General features: G+C 46.5%; 1 protein-coding gene across 9 annotated transcripts in view; it reads left to right on the top strand.

The window, feature by feature from the left end:
- ZNF862 (zinc finger protein 862) overlaps positions 1 to 16,151 on the top strand; it is a 35,252-nt gene that overhangs the window by 497 nt on the left and 18,604 nt on the right. For 5 of the 9 annotated variants that reach the window (XR_013524153.1, XM_078343471.1, XM_035254419.3 and 2 more), the window contains exons 2-5: positions 5,908 to 6,019; positions 7,430 to 7,534; positions 9,241 to 9,938; positions 11,684 to 11,861. Coding sequence is in view for 8 of the 9 variants with exons in the window: in XM_078343471.1 (XP_078199597.1) it covers positions 5,908 to 6,019; positions 7,430 to 7,534; positions 9,241 to 9,938; positions 11,684 to 11,861 (1,093 nt within the window). In the remaining variant the exon portion in view is untranslated. Of the gene's footprint in view, positions 1 to 219; positions 313 to 936; positions 1,123 to 5,907; positions 6,020 to 7,429; positions 7,535 to 9,240; positions 9,939 to 11,683; positions 11,862 to 16,151 lie in introns of all 9 variants that reach the window. The other 4 variants (XM_078343474.1, XM_078343472.1, XM_035254421.3 and 1 more) reach the window with 3 other exon arrangements.

Genomic DNA, 16,151 nt, shown 5'->3' with positions numbered 1-16,151 from the left:
CCGGCGTTTTCAAGAGGCCTGGCTTGTTTAAAGGCTTGGAGTCTGGATTGGACGCTAGCGGGAGCCGCAGGGTGGGACGCTTGAGGGCTTGGGCCTGCCTAGATCCTCCTTCCCAAGATATTGGGAAGGGATCTTCTTCCCTAGATCCCTCCTTCCCTCTTTTTTTCTGCCCTGAAAAGAGCGGGCATCTGGCATGCTTTTTGCCACTTCTCTTTCTAGGTTATGTACTTCGTGGAATATCTGGGCATTGCTTAGAAGCATGTGTCATAAATTGGCTTTGAGCTGGAAGAAAAAGTGGAGAGAAAGTGCTTGGTGGGTAGAATTCAGTGGGTTGGACGGGATTGCCAGCGCTACCAGGCCGTGTCAGTGTGGTTGTGCGCACATTAGCTTGGAGACACTGGCAGCCTCTTGGGACTAACATCTTTCTGGATGTTGTTTGCTGCCAGTTTCTCGAGGATTGTTTTTTATTTGGCACAGAGGAGAATTCTCTCAACGAACATTTTTGACCGTTATTGAGTCCTGAGGAGAATTCTCTCAACGAACATTTTTGACCGTTATTGAGTCCTTTAAAAAAATGTCCATTTAATAAACATTTGTGATCTATGATTTGCATTGAACGAGACGGTAGAAGTCTGAGGATAAGTAGGAAATCACCACCTTTCTCAGGGAGCTGTCCTGCAGTTTTCACTTCGATAACTTGGACACGCCTGGAATGGTTGTCCCACCAAAAGAGAGAAAGGGTAATGAGGTTCTTTTTTTTTTCTTTTTTGTGATGGAGTCTCGCTGTGTCACCAGACGAGTGCAGTGGCGCAGTCTCGGCTCACTGCAACCTCCGCCTCCGGGTTCAACCAATTCTCCTGCCTCAGCCTCCGGAGTAGCTGGGGTTACAGGCACGTGCCACCACGCCCAGCTAATTTCTGTTTTTTTATTTTTTAGTAGAGACGGGTTTCACCATGTTGGCTAGAATGGTCTCGATCTCTTGACCTCGTGATCCGCCCGCCTTGGCCCCCCCAAAGTACTGGGATTACAGGTGTGAGCCACCACACCCGGCTGATAATGAGGTTCTTTTGATGCTGTAGTTTTTCCTGGGAAGACTAGGAAGGACTCTGAATTTCAGAAGAGGTGATTTCTCGCATGAGCGTCTCTTCCATCCCCCCTCCACTCCACAAGCTACAGTGATGCATTTTCCAGACACGGCACCTACAGGGTACACAGTCCAAGACCATAAATGCTCAACAGAACCCAAGCGAAGATGGAGCTTGTGGCCCTTACCCTTTAGAGATATCCCCAGATTGGTTTACATTGAACCTGGATTTGAATAAAGAGGAGCAAAATGTAGGGGGAAGAAGGCTTATAAAATACTGGGATTGATACTGGAATTAGTGATTTGAGGTTGATTTCCAAGCTATTCTGTTCCGTCGTGGGTTCTCCTAGCCTTTAATGGGAGAAGAGAGAAATACAGTCACGCGCTGCATAACAAGGTCTCCATCAGCACGGCTCTCATGGACAGTCCCCCTGAGACTACAGTCAGGCTGAGAAATTCCTGTCACCTGGTAACATCTTCATGATCCCGACCCTGTGTAGGCTTAGGCTAATGTGTGTGTTTCTGTCTTAGTTTTTAACAAAGCTTAAAAAGTAAAAAATAAAAAAGATTTAAAAAACAAAACCCCATGTCATTAGAATATCAAGGAAAGTACTTTTTGTTGGCAGAATGGTTTGTTAGAAAATAAATAAAAATACAAAAATATTCAAGGAAAAATATTTTTGTACAGATGTACAAAGTGTGTTAAGCTAAGTGTTATTACAAAAGTCAGAAGCTTGAAAAATTGAGTTTATAAAGTAAATTACAGTAAGCTAGTTAATTATTGAAGAAAGAAAAATGTTTAATAAATTCGGCATAGCCTCAGTGTGCAGTGTTTATAAAGTCTACAGAAGTATTCAGTCATGTCCTACGCCTTCACATTCTCTCACCACTCACTCACATTCTCTCACCACCCACCCACTTGCCCACTCACTGATTCACTCACCCCCTCAGAGCTGTTTTGTGGTCTTTGGTAACTAAAAGCCATCTTGAGCCATTGGATTGATATCCCACATTGAGTGTAGGATATCTTGCCTGTTATTGACAGAATAATGGATAACGGTCAGACTTTTCCCCATCATGTTCTGTCCCATGATCCTGTTTTATTTTCTTCCCGACACTTATCGCTAAAAATTCTCAGGTTGATTTATTTATTTACATATTTGTTGACTTTACTATTATACCCCCAGTTAAACAGTGGAGCAGTTCCTGGTACTTAATAGGTTCTCAGGAAGGAATGCTTATAAAAGAGCATCATTCCTGGAGCCTTTTGCTGCAAGGCGTGGGTGGGTGTTCTAAGGAACACTGTAGCCCGACACCTCCCTCGCCTCCTAGGAGACTGTGCTGTTGATGCCCCCAGAGGGAAGTTTCTGTGTGTACTTGTTTCTGTATGTATTCATTGCCTCAGCGTTTCTGGTTCCTGGCCCTCTGTGTTTTTCCTGTACAAGTGACTGATACTCCTTTTTCACTTTCCTCTGAACATGGTTCTGTTATTGCACTTACATCTTAGTTGTGTGTCACCTCCTGATAGATTTTAATCTTGTATCTTTGAATCACCATGCACCACGCACAAATACTTAAGTAATAAATGTGTTTTGAATGAAAAAATGAATTAAGTGCCCATAAAATACTTTCCATATAACATGGTGGTGGAGAGAAGGGTGGTGTTGATGAAGGAGGTTGTAAAATCAACCAACCAGCATAGGCTGCCTGAAGCCTGGACTCTAAGAGGGATATAAAGCCTTCCTAGCTCAGGAGAAGGATAAACGCTTGGACCAGATGGTTAGGAAGTCTTGCCGGAAAGAGAATGTGAATTGCGACTTTATGGGTGGGTGGATCCTAAGTTGGTGGGAGGAAGTGGGCAGTCAGTCAGGATCTAAAGATTGGGAGTGTAGAGAGAGGAAAGGTGGGATAGGTTGGGTGATTGCAGTGATAACGAACCTGGCTGGAGGAGACATTCCAAGCGAGGCGATGCGTAGAGCTGAAGTTAGAAAGTGGGTCAGATTCAGACTGAGGGGACTTTGGTGCTAGACTGGGAAGTCAGACAGCTTTACCCTGTAGAGAGTGGGAACCGCTAAAATAGAACATCGGGAGATATTCTTTACACATAGATGAGGAATTCCTCTTATTTTTGCAGATTTGTGTTTTCATATTGCAGTCACCTGGAATCAGAAGGCTCTTGCCATAATACTGCTTAACAGAAGTACCAGGTGTTAGGGTTAGCACTCTTGCTGGGAAGGCACTTTATCATGGTCTTCTGTGCTCCTCAGGTGGAGTGTGGGTGGAAAGTCTCAGAAGTGCAGAAGCAGGAGATTGAAGCCTAGGCCAGTTCCTGCTTAGCAAATAGAGTATAGAAAGAAGAATATAGTTAGGAATAAGTAGCGTGAGTAATTAGATATTAGTCTTATTGAATATTAAGCCTTGATTAAAGCCGCCTTATACTTTATGCATGACGATCGAGGAACTTCGGGTTGCTGTGACCAGGGACTGCTAGGGGACACTATGGAATGCGTAGGGAATACCCTCTAGACCCAGCAGAGCTGGACCCTGCAGTGGAGCTAATGTGGTGGGACCCTTGGCCTTTATTATGCACACCTGTGCACGCCCAGGAAGGATGGGCATGAATAGGGAGCCTGGCTGTCCATCACAAGTGTTTTCACCTGTCCCAGTCTAGCCAGGTTGCCTTCCAGTCCTGGGATACAGCAGTTACCCCGAATCTGCCTTCAGCTTAATCTTGGGGTTCTCTTTGATGCTTCCCCACATTGGCTGTCCCTAGACTATATCTCATGGAGACTCCTTTCCTGCTTGACCCCTTTCTTTTAGGGGAGGCTGTCTTCCAATAGCCTTTTGGAAATACTTCATTTTGTTTTGGAAGACACTCCAGAGCAAATAGTTATTTAAACACACGTATTTGGCAGTACAATTCCATTTTTGTTTTTAAAGCTGTTCATACATATTCATAGACTAAAGACTGGGAGGTTATATACCAAATGTTAACAGGTTCTCAGGAAAGAACGGTAATGAAAAGCAGTTCTTTTTCAATAAAGGGAATGTGGGTGATCTGAATACATTTTTTTTCTGCTTATTTCTATTGCCCAAATTTTCTGCAGTCAACGAGAGAAAAATCCACTGTAATAGTGACCAGTGAGAATGGTTTATATCATTTTCCTCAAGAAATGTCTACTATTGAGGTTAAAATAGACATTTCACCTATTTTAAATGGCATGCTGCTATTTCCCAACATTATATTTCTTTGGAGTGAGAAATTTGTTTTTTGTTGATAATTTTATTGATTTATTTTTTATTTCTTTAGGTGATTTTTCATGGTACAAAACTTAAAAGGATAAACATTTCTCCTTTTTCTGATTATTTCTTTTTTTTTGAGACAGTTTTGCTCTTGTTGCCCAGGCTGAAGTGCAATGGTGAGATTTCAGCTCACCTCAACCCCCACCTCTCGGGTTCAAGCGATTCTCCTGCCTCAGCCTCCTAAGTAGCTGGGATTACAGGCATGTGCCACCAAGCCTGGCTAATTTTGTATTTTTAGTAAAGACAGGGTTTCACCACATTGGTCAGGCTGGTCTCGAACTCCTGACCTCAGGTGATTCACCCTCCTGGGCCTCCAAAAGTGTTGGGATTACAGGCGTGAGCCACAGGGCCCACCCTGATGATTTCTTTTATAACATTTTTTTTCGTGGCTGCAGGATCTTTCCTCTTTAATGGTATAGCTTGATGTTAGTTTTTAAGTTTTTTCTCCATGCCTCCCCACCATTTCCTTGTCAACCCCCACTTCCCCCGACACCTCCCATCTGTTTTGGTCTCTATAGTCCCTGTCAGATCCTTTCCCCAAGCATCTGGTAGTCCAGTCTGCTAACATTTAGCAAAGACGGAAAATCTAACAGCTCTGTGCTCATGGGGGCGGGGCTTATCAGCTGGAGCCTCGTGTAAAGGAACCTGGGGAGGCATTTGTTGGGGCACAGCCCTCCCCTAGTTCTTGTTTTGTTGGGGTGCCTGCCTGCCCTCCTGTTAGAGTGTTCCCTTGCTGGAAGATGCCGAGCCTTGGAGGATGCAGGGTATACCTTGGGCGGTTTTCCACTTGGCCCTCTGCCAGGCGAGGATTTGGTTTTCTTGGATCTGCTGAGTGACTGCTTTTTCTTCTGCTTCTTGGTTTTCAAGATCGTATTACTGTTGGCTCTTTGTTGTGCCTCCTGTTATAATGTGGGCTTTGTTTTGGGAAGGGGGTCTTTTAAGTTCACGGGGAATAAACAAAATTGAATGGGCTTGTTCAATCTGGAACTCCTCCAAACACGTTCTGAACTCTCCAGCCCCACGGAGCTCCTTTACAAGCCGCGAGGGCTGTAGATCTCAGCCCCAAAGTGTTGCCTGTTTTCATCATCGACTTCATTCACAGACGTAGTTCTAAATGACTTTCAGCTGTTTCCAGAAATCAGCCACATCTTCCTAAGTGAAGATTTACCATGTTTAAAGTTCCATGAAAGAATATGCCGTGAACTGTTACCCAGCCCCTGGCTGAGAAGTAACGGGTGTGTGAGAGGCAGATGAACAGCATGAGGGGAGAGGACAGAGAGGCTCCTAGGCCAGCTTCCTTCATGGGTCGCTTTCGTTTCCGTGCATGGCACTTCCCAGAAGAAACGAGTCTTGTTCGCACTGTGAAGTGTACCCAGGTGGTGAGAGGTGTGGTGCGGGCCATGCACATGAATTGACGACACCCCGCTCCATGCAGGGGAGCCCTCAGGTGGGCAGGAACACTTGTGGAAGATAAATCTAAGGAAGAGGGTGGTACTTAGCAGCTGTCATTTTCCTTTCAGGCTCCTGTGACGTTTGACGACATCACTGTGTACTTACTCCAGGAGGAATGGGTGCTGCTGAGCCAGCAGCAGAAGGAGCTCTGTGGTTCCGACAAGCTGGTGCCACCACTGGGTATGGAGGCCCATCCACATTCCTGCCGCTATCAGTCTAGATCAGCATTCCCAACCTCATCTGGGTCAGGAATACGGAGACCGTTTTCCGGAATCCAAGCATTTGTCTAGGCATCTTCACCACCTATCTGCTCCATCCCGTATCTACCGTAATTGCATGCTAATCCACACATCACCCTTTCTCTTCTCCCCTTAAAATGGTCAAGAGAAGTGGGGCAATCTGGCAGACCTGGGCTAGACTCCTGGATCTGTCTCCTGGTGCCTCGGGATGCCCCAGGGGGCCAGGAGGGAAACTTGGCTTTCGAATCTGTGAATCCTGTAGGCCGCTGGAGGTAGAAGCAGTAGTGGAAAAGCACTGCATTTGCAATGTGGAATCTGGTCTCAATCCCAGCTCTCCTCTGGATACTTGAGTGCCTTTGGCTTTTTTCAGCCTTAATTTCCATCTTCTTAGGGTTGTTGTAGTGATTTAGTGAGATAAAACAGTTAAAACTTTGCGTAAGTATAGGTATTTTTCATCTCTTCTAATTTTTGAATGCTCTTTCCTCTGATTCTTGGGGTAGATTTTCTGCGCCAAGGACAAAAGTGGTTGGTTGTGTTTCAGCACGTGTGTGCACATATGCGCTGTTTGCCGATTGCAAGGTGGTGACTGTCTACCATGCCTTTCTTATTTCACCTTGGCCCCTGTGTAAGTCATGGTAGGGGCAACAATCTCCTACCAATCTTCTGTGGGTAGAAGGATTGCAGCTGGGGTGAGTCGTCTTGTGTCTGCTAAAAGCGTTTGAAAACCACTGGTTCTTCCAAACCAGAAGTTGCAAAGTAGCAGCTCATGGGTCAGATATGGCTCGCTGCTTGGAGTTCTGTTTGGTGTTTTGGCTTTTGTTGCTTTTGTTTGGCTTCTTAAAAATATTTAAGTAAATTGCCAATATTTAGTCATTGGGAGTTTTCACGTAAGAATATGGATTTCTGGCATCTCTTGACAAACGGGATGGTGTGGCAGGGCTGAGCCTGCATCCTGTGTGGCAGTCCTTCTGCAGTTGAGCAGCCACTGTTCCCTTACACAGGGTTACGCCTTCCAGGTCGCCACAGCCCCTGTACCTGGCCTGGTTTCCCCTGTTATATTATCAGGCTGGCCCCTCTCAGCATTTGGGTTTCTGACCCATAGTTTTTATACCTGTTTAGCCTTCCTTGTGCCCTCAGTCCTTTCTCCTAGTCCCCTGTTCTGTTAGGGGCCTCATAGATATCTGAGTTGCTAAACCACTGAACCACTGTGCTGAACCATCAAGACTCCTACCTCCTCCTTGGCCCCTTACCTCACCATGCTGAGGGAAAGTCGCACAGATACCTCCTTTGTGTTGTGACCTGGAGCCAGACCCTCATAGTGCTTTTCTCTCTCTCTTTTTTTTAAACTCAGGACCAACTGTTGCCAACCCTGAGCTGTTCCGTAAGTTCAGGCGAGGGCCAGAGCCATGGCTTGGCAGCGTCCAGGGCCAGAGGAGTCTTCTGGAGCATCACCCAGGTGAGTGTGGACCTGCACCCAGGGGCGGGCACTTGGCTGGAGAGGGAGCAGGGGCGGCCCCAGGACTCCAGGCTCATCCTCTGCCCTTCCTGTCCTCCACCAACTGACACGGCTGTTCTCCCAGGAGTCAGCTTATTAATATCTAAATGTACACACTGCCCCAGTGTCCTTCTCCAGCCTCTCATCCCCCATCATCTTATTTCTCCCCAAGAGAATTTGTTTATAATTAGTGTAAGTTCCATGAAGACATGACTTTGTCTTATTTACTACTGAACTCCTATCGTTTAGAACAATACCTGGCACCCAGCGGTTGCACAATAGATAATCACTGAATGAATGAACAACTGTCTGCTAATTTCTAGGGATTTATCTTTTCTTTTTTTTTTTGAGACAGAGCCTCGATCTGTCGCCCAAGCTGGAGTGCAATGGCATGGTCTCAGCTCACTGCAAACTCCACCACCCGGGTTCAAGCAATTCTCCTGCCTCAGCTTTCTGAATAGCTGAGGTTACAGGTGCCTGCCACCACGGCCGGCCAATTTTTGTGTTTTTAGTAGAGATGGGGTTTCACCATGTTGGCTAGACTGGTCTCGTTCTCCTGATCTCATGATAGGCACCCCTAGGCCTCTCAAAGTGCTGGGGGGGTTATCTTTTCTTTCCTCTTTTGATAAGACCCTCCTGTTCAGGGATTGGCTTAGCCCTTTACAATCTTGTCATTATGTAAGATAACTGACTTAACCCAGCCCCTCCTGTGGGAGAAGAGAGAGGTGGAGAACAAGATCTCATATGAATCAAATCACAGAAGTTTGTTTTCCCCTATGATTTCTCTCAGATAGACGACAAGACACTCTAGACAGCTTTGTGACTCTGTAAAGTATCATAGAGACAAATGTGTTTCGTTTCATTTCTCCTTGCTTGGCTCTTATTTTGAGCCTTCTGACTCCTATTAACCACTTCATGCCCTTACAGTTTTATAGACCAGTCTGTTGGCCTGGCACGAAACATGTTGAGTCCTTGGCCACTGGGCATTGGAACTTATCTTGGTGCATAAGAAATGGTTCCACAGGAGTTAACAGTATTTTGAGTTGCATTTCATCTAAGAAGTGAATAAAGAAGAAGAAAGATCTTAGTGAGGTCATGAGAGTCCTCATCTCTCTGAAGGGTTGTAGTATAAGAGGAATTATTAGGCTTAAGTTTCTCTTGAGGACTGAGTCAGCATCCAGCACTTTGGTGAAAAAGTATTGGAAGATAGATTACAGCTTAAGGAGAGCTACCCGGGGACCAAAACTGCCTGCCCAGGAGGCAGGTAACTCTCTTCCCCTGGAGTCACGGTGTGTGGCTTTAATGATCTTTTTTAAATCCTATGTTCCATTATGTCAATGTTCTTATCCATAAATAAACTTTGACTCCTGAAGATTGTACCATTGTCTTACATTTCATAGATTAAATTGCAAAGATTTTGGCCAGTTGTATCTGTCCTTTAAATTCAAAAAGCAAAAGGGATGGGGAGGGTTCCGTAAAGCCATCTCTTTGGCTTTCTTCTGGATTAGGTGAGGGAAGGTCTGCAGACTTGGCCGGGACTAGAAAATTCAGGTGTGTGTGTATGCTTTCTGCCTTTCATGTTTGATGTACCTCAGAGTCCCCATGAGTAGCGGTGGCTCCAACTGTAGGATTTTAAAGCAGATCTCTTCTGTCCCTTTTCTCTAAAGGAAAAAAACAGCTGGGCTACATGGAAGAAATGGACGTGCAAGGTCCCACCAAGGAGAGTGGACAGTGCCTGCCACCTCAGAAGAAAGCCTGCCTTTCCCGCCTCAGTACGGAGAGTGGGCACATCGAGGGAGACTGGGCAGGAAGAAGCAGGAGACTCCTGAAGCCCCGGTCCATACAGAAGTCATGGTTTACGCAGTTTCCGTGGCTGATTGCGAATGAGGAGCAGACGGCTCTGTTCTGCTCTGCATGCCGAAAATACCCCTCCATCAGGGACAAGCGGTCAAGACTGATAGAAGGTTATACAGGACCATTCAAGGTGGAGACTCTCAAGTACCATGCCAAGAGCAAGGCCCATGTGTTCTGCATCAATGCCTTGGCAGCAAGGGACCCTGTCTGGGCAACCCGGTTCCGGAGCATCAGAGACCCACCTGGAGATGTCCTGGCCAGCCCGGAGCAGCTCTTCACTGCAGATTACCCCATGTTCTACCCACCAGGGCCTCTGGGAGGCTTTGATAGCATGGCTGAGCTCCTGCCAAGCTCAAGAGCTGAACTAGAGGACCCTGGGGGGAGTGGAGCAATTCCTGCAATGTATCTAGACTGCATTTCAGATTTGAGGCAAAAAGAAACCACTGATGGCATCCACAGCTCCTCAGACATTAGTATTTTATGTAATGATGCAGTAGAATCCTGCATTCAGGTAATACGTCTATGCTGATTGCTGTATCTTACAGAGAAGGATTCTATACTGAGAACAATGTGTATCCGTGGAGATGATGAACAAAAGCTTAACAGGGATAACCCACTGCTTACATCATAACGTTAGCATACGCTAATGTGCGTGTCATGGACGAGGCATTGCTTTAGATGCTTTACAGTATTATTTAATTTGGACAACAACCCTATTATTATCATCTTCTTTTTGCAAATAACAAAACATACTTTGTGAGATAGAACATTTCTACCGCTGGTATCAAGGAAACAATGATCTTTATTCAGAATCTAAAATAAACATAGATCTCAAGAAATAGCCTGCAACCACAAAACAATCACAGAGCTCTTAGTCAGTATTTAACTTTTTTTAAGAGTCAGGGTATCGCTCTGTCACCCAGGCTGGACTATGGTGTGATCATAGCTCACTGCAGCCTTGACCTCTGAGGCTCAAGCGATCGTTCCCACTCAGCCTCCCAAGTCACTGGGACTACAGGTGTATGCCACCACACCTGGATAATTTTTTAGTTTTTGTAGAGATGGGAATCTCACTATATTGCCCAGGCTGGTCTCGAACTCTTGGGCTCAATCAAAACTCCCACCTCAGCCTCCCAAAATGCTAGGATTATGGGTATGATATACCACACCTGGCTAGTGTTTTTAAAAACGTTAACTTTCACTTTGGAGTCATGTTGCACTTTTAAACATTGCAGTTTTTCACATATGTTGTTTCATGTAATGTTTCTAATGTTGCTGTGAGGCCGGTAGAGCAAGTGCTATGAAACTCATCATGTTGGAAGAAAACTGAGGCTTTGGAGGAAGTGACATGTCCGGGGTCCTAGCGCTCCTGTAGTCAGTGCCAGAATCTGCCCAGAGTCCTGAGCTCCCAGCCCAGTGCTTTCCTTCCATTTCCTGCAGTGCTGCTGGGCACTAAAGGACTCTAGCCCCACCTAACGGTTCCTTTCTACTTGTTGAATGTTTTGGGAAGTTGTCCTCTAAGGAAACTACGTTCACTGGAAGCTTCTCCATTTCTCACCTGTTGCGTAGAAGTAGAATTTTACAACAAATCATTTTTAACTCCCCTCCAGGAGTCCCGTGAGAATAGCTCGGAGGTTCCTCCTCGAGCTGACATCATAAGGAATCCAGTTCAAGTCCGTAAACTCTCATTTTTCCGAAATCTAGAAAAACAGCATAGCTCATTTCTTTTCCTGTTCCTGATATTTTTTGGTATTAGAAGCTAATGAACAGATGTAACCTTTTCTTATCTGAACTCCTTTCGCAGTGAGGCATTGTAAACCAGTCGCTGCTCGTAAGCATCGTTAGCCTTTTTTGACCACCTCTTCATTCACATCCCATTGGGAAATCTTAGAGGTGCTCCTAGAGGCAGGTGACTGGGACGGTCACCTTTTAGTTGTAGGTGAACAGAGGGCAGCTCTCAGGACTGACGACAGCATGCAGTCAGACGCTCTGCCCGGGCGCCCATTCTTTCCATACACTTTCATTTCCGCCCAGGGGATTCTGAGGTCTGACCGAGTCTCAGTTGGTTTTTACCTACTGATTCTGGGCCTCCTGAATTTGATTCTTTGACTTTCAATGGATAAATTAATTCATCTGAGTTCATCTGGGCCTCTTGGTGAGCTTCCCAGGAGAAATGGGGCTCCGAAGGCCCCGGAAGTGTTGCGTGGGCGCCTGGCTCGTCAGGTGGTGCTGAGCGGCCGCTGCTCTTTGTTCCAGGACCCTTCTGCAGAGCGGCTGATGGAGGAGGTTCCTGTGGTGTTTGAGGAGCTGCCAGTGGTGTTCGAGGATGTGGCGGTGTATTTCACTCGGGAGGAGTGGGGCATGCTAGACAAGCGGCAGAAGGAGCTGTACAGGGACGTGATGCGGATGAACTACGAGCTGTTGGCATCCCTGGGTAAAGACGCACTGAGACACTTATTTGCCATCCTTATTTGACTCGGGAAGCCCACAAAGGCAGCTGGGCTTGTGGTTATCTTCCCATTCCTGCCCTCCCATGTGTAGGCAGAGACCAATCCTGTCTTTGCACCTCAGAACTCCCCTGCATGCGGTAACTGTGCTTTATCGCCTTCTCATCCACCCACCTGCCCATCCATTCGTGCCCCACCAGACATTTTGGAGTACCTCCTATGTGCCAGATGAGCACGGCTGAGCCACATCTCTGCTTTCAGGGACCTAGCACATTTGTGGGACAGACAGACATTTTAATAAGAAACACAAAATAATACAGTCTCCCACAAAAGAGCTTCCAGAAGAGTAGCCAGAGCTACTGAAAAAGAGAGATTTGATTTGCTGGGTGTTGGCAGGAGGGATCAGGAAGCCTTTAGAGAGTAGGAAATGTTCTACTTGAGTTCAAAACCAGGTGGACCAGAAGGAGGAAGGGCATTGAACCATGATGGCAGGGATGGCCTGGCAGAGCCACCCCTATCTGTGTAGCTCAGGGCTGATGCTCCTACATTCCGGCCAGGTGCCAGCAAGGGCTGGCAGCCTTCAGGATGGGGGGCATGGGTTTGGACCTTGGAGTAGGAAGAGGGCAGTGCTTATTACTCAGGATAGTGCTCTCCTCTCCTGCATCTGCCGTTTGATCTTCTCTTTGCCTCTTCTGGCAGATGAGCGAGGTTCTTACGAAGCTTTTTATTTGGAGACAGGGTCTCACTCTGTCACCCAAGCTGGAGTACAGTGGCACGATCCTGGTTCGCTGCAACCTCTGCCTCCCGGGTTTAAGCAATTACCCTGCCTCAGCCTCCCAAGTAGCTGAGACTACAGGTATGCGCCACCACACCTGGCTAATTTTTGTATTTTTAGTACAGATGGGGTTTCACTATGTTGGCCAAGCTGGTCTCCAACTTCTGACCTCAGGTGATCCACCCCCATCCCTCCCCAGCCTCCCAAAGTGCCAGGATTATAGGCGTGAGCCAGCACACCTGGCCATCTCTTCATCTTATACAGCTTTTATGTATTTCTTTAATAACATGCATTATAACAGAAACCGTGTAGAACAGGCTGTTGTAGGTGCCTTAGGAGTTCCAGCAGCAGCCTGTGTTGTAACTTCTGCAAAAAAGGAAATAAGAAAGTTTGTGGCTTGATTGATGTCATAGCCCCTTGTGTTACCGCTCTTTTGGGTGCAGCTATGATCCGGATTATTTTCTAAACATTCTTGACTTACATACATGCTTTTGCCATTGTTGATAATTTTTAAATGGCTCCCCAAACGTTCAGAAGGGACTTAAATTATTTATTTTGTGATGACAGGTTTTGTTATGGTGCCCTAGGTTCAGAGTTTCTGTTCAAAGAGCATCACTGCCCCTGCCGTGCTGAAAAGCAGTGAGAGTGAGGGTGAAATTCATACCTCTTTTATAAATGGGTACCCTCTTACAAAAGGTTGGGTTTTCCTTTAAAGTAATGGGCACTGGCGACTCTGTTTCCCTCTGAAGCCCCCGGATGATGGTGAAAGTACCAGGCACGCAGGGAGGGCTGGCCAGGGTTGTTTAGCCTGTGCCCGTTCCTTCAGGCTGTGTGTTCTGACAGAGCATGCTCTCAACATTTTATCATTTTCTTTTTCATGTACATAAATTAGGCAGTAGGGAAATCTTAGCTAACTAGGGGAATTAAAGTCTTTAAGTTTTATTTGGATGAACATAAAATGTCATCAGAGGGAAGGGAACTCGTTTTCCTTGAGGGTCAGAGGCAGGAATCAGACAGGCTTTCTAGGGGTGGGCCTGGTGTCTCGGGTTGTCTGTGAAATTGAGACCAGTGTAGGAGTCTAGAAATTGAGTTGCACGTGTATGATTCCTTTCAGTTACTTTAATGGGGTCTCTGGTTATCCTTTATCCCCCAGTTTCATCAGTTCTTCATGTTTGAGGTATAAAAGCATCTTGAGGAGCCTGGAGACTATAGGCAGGGCCTGGCATAAGCTATTTGTATGTTTGAAAGTAACCTTTTAAAAGGCATCAAGCCAACAACTGGGAATAAAGTAGTATTGAAACATAGTGGAGATTCTCTAATTGTTATTATTTTTACTTTGGCTAGTTTTTTTTTTAATTTCCTACACTTTACCCTCCGTAAGAAATGCTTTAAGAGTTGAAAACCAAATATGATTTTGCATTACCATTTAATTCTTTTTTGTAAATAGAACACAAAATTGGCCATGTACGGTGGCCCACACCTGTAATCCCAGTACTTTGGGAGGCTGAGGTGGGTGGATCATGAGGTCAGGAGCTCAAGACCAGCTTGGCCAACATGGTGAAACCCCGTCTCTACTAAAAATACAAAAATTAGCTGGGCATGGTGGCGTGTGCCTGTAGTTCCAGCTACTCGGGAGACTGAGGGAGGAGAATCTCTTGAACCCGGGAGGTGGAGGTTGTAGTAAGCCGAGATTGCGCCACTGCACTCCAACCTGGACAACAGAGTGAGACACCATCTCAAAAAAAGAAAAGTGACAGTCCCCTGTCCCACCTTTCTCTTTTACGAAGTCCTCTTCCCCAGAAGCTTGTAGCTGTTTCTTTCAGTAATTTGCTGCATTATTTCTAAATAACGTATGTGGACATAATCTTAGAAGGGATGGACTCCACAGGCTGTGCTCATGAAACAGCTGCATCCTCCAGCTCACATCTGAGCATGTCAGCCCTGGGGCCCCTTCCTTTCTCACCCTCTGGGTTAAATCTGGGCAGGGCCCAGAACTTTTTCTTGTCACACTCAGATAATATAAAATCTTCCTGGTCTAATTTCAGTGAGTGTAATGCCCAGTACAAAGCTCTTCAAAAGTGTCCTGATCCAAAAACGACAGAGAAAGGCTGGCAAACTGCTGCCATTCAAGGAGCCCGAAGAGGTGTGACAACTTGACTGCATGCTGCTGGGGCAGATGCTGGGCTGTAGAGACATTTTGGGGACAAGGGGAGAAATTTAGTGTGGACCGTAGATTAGATAATACTATGAAATCAGTGTTGAGCTTCCTGGTTTTGATTATTGTAACTCTGGTTGTATAAGACACCTTTGCTTTCTGCTGCCCCATTTCAAATGACTGTAGACTTACGTATTACCTCACTGCGCTGCAGGTCGGGAGTCCAGGTGGGCCTCATCAGGTTCTCTGCTTAGGGTCTTAGCCCAAACCAAGGGGCTGGCCAGGTAGGCTCCTGTCTGGAGACTCCGAGCTCACTTACACTGTTGCCAGAATCTAGCTCCTTGCAGTTCCCCTGCTGCCTGTCAGCGGGAGCATTTTCAGCCGAGGGGCTGCCCTTGGGTGCTTCCCTGTGGCCCCTCCGTGCCCAGCCTGGCCGCAGTGTGGAATTGTCATGTGCCTTGAAGCTCTGACTTGCCAGCTGAGAACAGCCCCTCCTTTGAAAGAGCTGTGTAATTAGGTCGGGTCCACCTGCTAATCTCCCTTTGCTGTGCAAGGTAACATGATGACAGCGTGACCTCTCATCCTGTTCAGCATCTCCTCACCTCAAGGGAAAGGGGTCAGGCCAGGGCAAGGGCCCTGGAGCCCATGTTCGAATCCCGCCTACCACCTATGCAAGGGTCCTTTTTGTTGGGTAATACGCACGAAGTATTTAGGAATAAAAGGGCATGCAAGGAATTTACTCTCAAATGGTTCAGAAAAATATTGTAGCAATATGTGTAGACCCAGCAAGAGCTCATGCCTGTGAGCCCACAAGCCTGCTGGAACACATGGGGCAAGATGTCGGTGGTTGGAGTTCCTTGTATTATTTGATCTTCTCTGCAAATTTGACATTGTATCTAAAATTTACCAAAATGAAAATTTAGGAAACAAAAGCGCAGTCTGTGTGTGGTAGTAGAAAATCTGGACTCCAGATTTTAACACTCAATTCTTGCCTTACCCGCCCCAACCTGCTGCAGCTATAGAGTCTGGACCCATGCCGCAGGAGGAAGGGCTCCTCTTCTCCCACCCGCTGCTGGTTTCAGAATTTCTGACTCTTCCTTGGTGGGAATGGCGTGGTGTGTGAGTGGGAGAGGTGAAAGAAAGGTTTCACTTGACATGTGATCTGACACCAGCCTCTGAAGAGGCTGTGGTCCTTTAAAGCTGGTTCTTTGGGCGTGTTTGTGGGTTCCGCAATACCCCCCATAGGCCCTGGGGTCCTCTCACTCGCAGTTGCCTGGACATGGGTAAATGTCTGCCCTGGCAGCCTGTCCCATGTAGATTCCTTCACAGGGGAGCATCAGGGCAGTA

This window comes from Callithrix jacchus, chromosome 11, assembly GCF_049354715.1.
Source record: "Callithrix jacchus isolate 240 chromosome 11, calJac240_pri, whole genome shotgun sequence".
Taxonomy (NCBI): domain Eukaryota; kingdom Metazoa; phylum Chordata; class Mammalia; order Primates; family Cebidae; genus Callithrix; species Callithrix jacchus.
This window is presented reverse-complemented; position numbering and strand designations above follow the sequence as displayed.